The sequence below is a fragment of the Amaranthus tricolor genome, chromosome 15 (assembly GCF_026212465.1).
Source record: "Amaranthus tricolor cultivar Red isolate AtriRed21 chromosome 15, ASM2621246v1, whole genome shotgun sequence".
Classification (NCBI taxonomy): Eukaryota; Viridiplantae; Streptophyta; class Magnoliopsida; order Caryophyllales; family Amaranthaceae; genus Amaranthus; species Amaranthus tricolor.
This window is the reverse complement of record NC_080061.1, coordinates 825,001-832,587: the sequence shown is the minus strand read 5'-3', so window position 1 is coordinate 832,587 and position 7,587 is coordinate 825,001. Positions and strand designations below refer to the sequence as shown.

At 26.1% G+C, this 7,587-nt stretch overlaps 1 protein-coding gene across 1 annotated transcript; it reads right to left on the bottom strand.

The window, feature by feature from the left end:
* Positions 1 to 890: 890 nt before the first annotated feature.
* Positions 891 to 6,434, bottom strand: LOC130801500 (protein SODIUM POTASSIUM ROOT DEFECTIVE 3-like). The gene is made up of 3 exons (XM_057665365.1): positions 5,504 to 6,434; positions 3,513 to 3,588; positions 891 to 1,364 (listed from the first exon to the last, which is right to left on the bottom strand). Exons 1-3 carry the CDS (start codon positions 6,161 to 6,163, stop codon positions 1,189 to 1,191), a joined length of 912 nt encoding a protein of 303 aa, XP_057521348.1. The 5' UTR covers positions 6,164 to 6,434; the 3' UTR covers positions 891 to 1,188.
* Positions 6,435 to 7,587: the final 1,153 nt, after the last annotated feature.

The following is a 7,587-nucleotide window of genomic DNA, read 5'->3' as shown; positions in this document are numbered from 1 at the left end:
TTATTTAATTATTAGTATTTATTTTATTTTTATGGTAATTTACAAATTATAGTAATTAATTAGGAATTTTTGATTATAAGAAGTGACATTACTGCGCCAATGGGTAGACATTGCAGATCCAAGAACAAGCCACAGAAAATTTGGTCCAACATGATGAATGCCACCCTAAAGTACCCATAGTTCTTCCACAAACAAATTATAGTATTACTGTTTGCCTAATAATAATTAAATACTTTCATATTAAGGATTGGTAATGTATAGAATATGTAACATATATTGAAATATTAATTTAATTTAGAGTACACAAGTTTTATTTACTTTTACACAGTATTTAATTAATTAATTGTAATTTATAATATCTTTAGTTGTACATATATAAAATTATAAATTATAAAAAGTTGGTCTTAATAAAATTAATATTAACATAAATCAAATAAGATTTTACTTGGGTATATTTTAACTTATAAATTAATAATGTGATTCAAATTAAAACTGACTAATAAATAGTGTCAAAAAAAATGTAACTCACATGATGGTAGAGATGCGGTATTTTTTCTACTTTTTAATCTGACATATTTCAAGATGGATTAGATTCGTCTTTTGTTGAATCAGCTTCAAATCAAGTCAATGCAATTTAGATAAGAATTTTTAAACTTCAGATTAAATTCTAGCTGGATCGTTTTTTGTTTGAATTAAGCATATGTCAGGTAGTAGATTTGAGTTAATGTTGAGTTGATTTATGTTGGGCTTGATTTAAGTTCATGTAGTGTCAACAATCAAGTGTGATTCGAGTCAATTATAAGTAAGAAACCAAGTCAACAAAATAGATAAAATACTTTTTATGAAAATATTTTTCTCCAAATCAAACATCCCTAAAAGTAAACAAAATATAAATTTCAACGAGCGATTATATTACTCTTGAAAGGAAGTTAAAAAAATCTCAAACATGTCATTGAGTACATTTATTTTTATACAAAATACCTAAGCATAAAAGAAAACTGATAATTAACACAACCTTATAAATTAGTCTTAAATAAAAACAAAATGGATCAAACCTAATAAAATTGTTGCAACTAGCAAGCACAGCTAATAACACTATAAAAATCCATGAATCTACAAATTTTAAAATAATTTTATTAAATTCCAACTAGAATTTAATTTAAAGGCAATTTTCAAATTTAGAGTTGACTATTTTTTAAGGTGTTGCATGCTTCTTGAGTTGAGCTGAGAAGAAGATGCCATTGGAGGTATCCACAATTGGGCAGTCTTGACCTTGGAAATGCTTGATAAAACTTGTAATGGTGTTACATCTCCTACCACTGTTACCTTCTTTGCTGCAAAATCTATGTTGAATGATGTTACACCTGTTCACAATTCATATATTAATATTACAAGTTAGAATCATAAATTACAAGTCTAATTCATAAATTTTGTTTGAACCCATAAAAAGTTGTGTCATCTAAACCCCTATTCGACCAATCCTCTCAAAACAGGGTTGAAATCTTATATCAAAAGTTACATTATTTATGGGTCACATTGTCAATATAAAAAAAATATAAACTAGAAAGAGTAGCTTTCTTAGAAACAGAGAAAGTACTAGAATAAGGAACTAAATATTCAATTATTTTTTTAATAAAAAAATATCACAAGTTGTTGTGAGAGACTGTTTATCCGAGAGACACATTAGATATATGGGCTAATAGCTTAATTAATACAATTTAAAAAGAAAATAAGAATGTAGGCTTCTTGTTTTGAGATTGTCTTATTGAGAGACGGTCTCTCACAAAAGTAGCTGAATAATTATATTCTTCTATTTTAAAGAAAAAAATATACATCCTAAATTGTATTGAATTTGAGTTTTTCATATTTATTTTCAGCAATACAAATTCTCATATAAAACAGTCTCACGGTTAGACCATTTTAATTAAATTGACCCAATTATATTTATTTTTAAAGTGATGACTTTTAATAGTCTTAAAGTTATCGCTTATAACCTTAAAGTGATCACTTTCAATTTCAAAGTGATCGCTTAGAGAAATAAGCTTAGTTGTATGGACTCGTTTCATCATGAGACGATTTCATATAAAACGGATTGTTTCAGCAATTATGTTCTTGGCCATTGGCAGTGGCGTGTGACACTGATTTCTAATATGATTTGGGCTCATTTTACGCAGATCATCTGACAGTCACTTATTGTCTATTGGGCTAATCTTTTTAATAGACGGTACTAACTATTAGGCGTGGGCTTCGGCATCTTTACTATTACAAATTGTTAAATGAGACGGTCTGATGGTGAGATAATATATATCTATTATATTGGTTTATGTACTTTTAATTTGTTAAAGTGATCAGTTATAATTTTAAAGTGATTCAATTACAAAAATTGTCTAATTATATAAGTCCATCTTATGATTAGATGGTCTCATACAAGACGAGTTGAGATCTAAACAGTTTTGTATAAAAATATTTTACCATGAAACGGACTCATATAATCATTTAAAAATTATTAATAATTATTTTAAAATTATAAGTGATCACTTAAAAGTTACAAGTAATCCTTAGTCATCACTTTAAAATTATAAAAAGTGATTATTTTAAAATTAAAAATGATAACTTTAAAACAATAAAAAATTAATACTTTAAAATTATAATTAATAATAATTATCTTATGACTATAGGTAAATCACTATAAAATCAAAAATAATAATTTAAAATTATAAATATATATTAGATAAAAAAAATGACTCATTTGAAAATTTATGAGTAATTATTTGTTTCGTTCGGTTAGTCCAAGCAATTTATGTGGGCCTTTTGGCCTGTTGTAGTAATAAAATTGCCATTATGAAATAAGGTGTATAAATGCCATTCTGAGAGTTATTATGTTTGGCCTCTAATCAACTGTCAATCATCTTCAATTTAATGATTTTCGTTGTACATGCGAGTTGTTAGCACATTCTAACGTGTACGATTTTAATTTATTGAGTATTTACTAGGCCTATTGGGCCTATACAACCATACAAGTGTAAAAAGATACGTTTACAAGTGTAGATTAACTAATTATTCATATTTAAATTTACACTAAATCTTATTCATCAGAGAATTTTATATAAAAGTTGCTTATTTTATTTGTCTAGAAATATAATATCAAAGTATTTAAAAATTACAATTTATTATATAACAGAGTCTTACCGTAAAACATGCTCTAAAATAACTCATTTAATATATTTACTATAGAAATATAAACAATGAATTGTGTTGAATTGAATAGAGTAATTCATACTACTTCGTGCTCTCTGAATTGCATCAAAAAGAAATTTATGTATTTTTAAGAAAGTGGTAATAAATTAAGAGAAATAATAAATTGTGTGAATGAAATTAAAAGAGGGTAAAAATGTGTGGATGGAATTAAAAAAAGTGATAAACTATTATTCAAAAATAAAAATGATGTAAATTAAATAAAACGAACCAAAATAAAAAAATAATGCAAATTCAATGGGACGAAGGAGTCTTACCTGCCATTCTTGAGAGATGCTTTTTCATTTTTCTTTCACAACCTCTGCAGTGCAGTGATACCCTCAAAACCACAACCTGCAACATTAATCCTCCTTTCAATGTCCCACCCATCAAATTTTTTTCATAGAACACCATCATGAATCATGACTGACAAGTTCTATTTTTCATCTATTTTATTTGATTTGTCTATACCTTTTTTTAGTTTACTTAATTCAATTTATATGTTGATGTTTGAATTTTAGTAATTTTGATAAGTATATAATCTCATACAATCATATAGAATGTATAAAAGCAATTCAATGGATAAGTAATTAATAAAATAATTTGTTATAGACATGTTTGGTAATAAATAGTTGCTCATGATTAGTTACTAATTTGAAAAAAGTAGATTAAAAATTAAAAACAATCAAAAAGCTATTATAGTAGCTTTTTTATTTTGTCTTAAAATTAATTTTTTTACCTGGACTAACATTTTGTAAAATATTTAATTAATTAAAAAGATAAAAGTGAAATAACAAACTAAAAATTTATGTGCCAATGCACCCTTAATTAATTATAGAATAAATCGATTTTATATTTATGATTTTGTTTGGAACTCATTAATTTTGTCTTGCATGTATCCACTCCACACACTATTTCCAATTTCCGTCAAAGTATTCAAATAAGTAATTATTTAAATATTTAATATTTATAATAGTTTATATAATATATTTTCTGAAGTCTGAAGACTTAACTATGAGAGTATCATCTGATAATTAAGAAACAAAGTAAGATATATAAAGTTATTTCTATATTAATCTTTAGGACTTGAGTAAAACGGCTTAGCAGTTAACACCTTTTCAAGTAAAAAAAAAAAAGCTTTAGTAGCATTTTTTTCAGTTCCCTTATACTTGCTGAAATAAGAATCATATACGAGCCACTACTACTAAAGTTTTGTGTGGTTATTATTCACTTAACCTACTTGAAGTGTCAATTTATATTTCCGGTTTTTATACAAATACAACTATTCAACATCCAATTTAATTTTATAATATACTGCAGGCTTGTGACTAACATATAAAAAAAATAATTATGTTGAATTTTATTTTATTTGTTTAATTTTATATTTTATAATACTAACATTTTATAAATTTTAGTTGTAACTCAAGATAAAAAAAATTATCCCATAAGTTAAATTTGTTTTTCGTTTATGTGTCGAAAAATAGGCGAATAAATACTTGTTTCGATCGGATTTTCGAAAGAGTTATCCCATAAGGATAATTGCGACGTCCGTTTTTTGAAAAAAACTCGTTATGATAGGTAAAAAATGACGTCAAGTATCTTTTATTTTTATTTTGTGTAATTTATGTGTTTTAATTTTAAATTATTTAAAAATACGAGGACTAATGAGATACTGCCACATAGACAACTTAACCTCTCAAATTGGTCAAACCCTCAAACTTAACGGTCAACTAACATTTTCCGTTAAGTGGTAGTCATTTGCAGAGAAATACATCAAATTAGGTAGTTTTTTTCAAAAAAAATACATAAAGTAGTTTTTTACAAATAGACCTATAAATTAGATAATTTCTTATAAACATTAAAAGTCTGTTAAAAGATTAAATGGTACAGATATAATAATATCAACATTGATAATATTTACTTTTTACTATATTACTCCAAATTAGTTAACTATGTTTTATTTGGGTGTTCGGTCAATTTCGGATATAAAATATCAATTTCGATTTGTTTGTACATGTATATATAGAATTTTATGTTAGAGTCACGTTAGATTGTATTTAACTTAGATTAATTAATATAACACTAATTCTTAAATGAGATTTCTCTTGTACTGACCCATATATATTTAATACGTTAAATTTACAATTTTAAAGTAATCAAATAGAAAAATGAGCTAATTACATAAATTTTATATATAATCTAATTGTAATAGTAATTATTTATTTAAAACAAAATAAACATAATATTAATATATAAAAAAATTGCAAACCTGGTCTGAAGATCCCGTGGAGGAGGAAGATTTAAAAGGTTTAGAATTCTCAGACTTAAGAACTTCAACATTATGATTAATATTATTAGAATCACGAAGCTTCAAAACAGGATCAAAATCAGATAAAACTTGGAGAAATGAAGTATCATCCAATAAATACCTAGATGATTCAGGTGGACTAATATAATCTACGCCGGGCCTAATATTATTACATACTGCTGATTTCATGATCAAATCAGACGGCTTAGAAACGCTCTTTCTTCCACTCTTATTACCATGATCATCATCACCACCCTCTATCACAATACTTTTCTTACTAGTTTTTCTAGTCAATGTAGGAAGTTTACTACTAATACTACCCTTCTTTTTAAGGGTACTTAGTGGTGTAATTGGGGTAGTGGGTTTTTTTTGTAGGACACTATTTGTACAAGGAGTCCTTAAAGGAGTACTAGTACAACTACTAAACCCACTTCTTTTTTCATCAGTTATGATTGGATTGTGTCGATCAAGGGCTCGAGTTCCTGTAACGAGAGAGGATGAAGATGAAGACGAAGATGAAGATGGTAAAAGTTGATCCATGGTTGAAGAGATTATGGAAGTTGAATCATCTGAAGTACAGGATGGTACATTTATGTTTAAGTTTAAGTTAAGTCCTTTCATTTTTGGGCACAAGATTTTGATAGTGTTATTGGGTAATGGGTATGTATGTATGTACGTAAGTGAGTTTATGAATTATGGTAAGGAATAATTAGGGTGTACTAGAGTTGGTGTTTGTTTGAAGAAGGTGGGTGAGGATTGTATGAATTGAATTGATTATTGATATTGCCTTTATCATCTCTATGGTAGGCTAAATTAGGACCACTTTCTACACATTTTGTTCTCTTTCTAGTTTTTTGTAATCTTTAGCTAGGAGATATTGAAAATTAATTATGGGATAGTAATAATTTATTTTTTAGGTATTTCATGTTATATTTTATTTTGTGATGTAGTTTGGTAATTTTAGTGGAACCAAAAGAATATTAGTTAACGTGTTGAAATTTATTGGTTTTTTAATGAAATGACTTGCTTAATGAAGCAAGATGAGATAAAATACTATAGTTTAATGTGGAAAAATTAATATTAATAATCCAATCTTTCACTCATTTATTGTAAATAATTTCATATTTTGATTATTTTATAATAATTCAACTTTTATCATTAATTTGCTATCAGTATAATATTTTGTTTTATAATAATTTAATATTTGCCCTTAGTTTGCTATCAGCATACTCTATTAGTATGCTGACAACAAACTAAGGGCAAAGATTGGTTTATCAAAAAGAAACCAAAATTGAAATTACTCATAACGGATGGGTGAAAAGTTGGATTGTTAATATTAATTTTTTTCTTTTTATGAAAATATTTAGTATAAGTGTATTACTATGGTTTGGCCGATTGATTTTCAACCGCATTCTCTTTTATGGTTATGATTTGATGTGTTTCATTCATTTTCTTTCATATTCTGATCATTGTTAGTTTCTATCCGCAGAATACACTAAGTATGATGATGATTTTGACAAGCATCGCGGGTAAGTTTGAATGAAGTGAACCATCTAATTAATCAAGACCAAAAACTTGAAGATGCCAAAGGAATTAGATGCTCTAGCAAGCCAACAATAAAAAATACAAGTGTTTAATTTGTTACATTGCAAAACAAATTAATGGTCCTTTGGGCCTCCATGGAATAATAGGTAAAGTAACTTTCTTGTCAAAGTTTTGAAGCTTCTTCAACACAACCGCAAGCTCATAAGAATCAGATGCCTAAATTATACGTTTCTTTGGAATTTTTTCTTTTTCTCCTTTACATCTAATTCATTGATACCACCTTTGCAGATTGCGCCATCCAATAATCCTTTCTTTCATCTCCAATATCGTTTATTCTTTCACCGTTGTATATATATATATATATATATATATATATATATATATATATATATATATATATATATATATATATATATATATATATATATATATATATATATATATATATATATATATATATATATATATATATATATATATATATATATATATATATATAT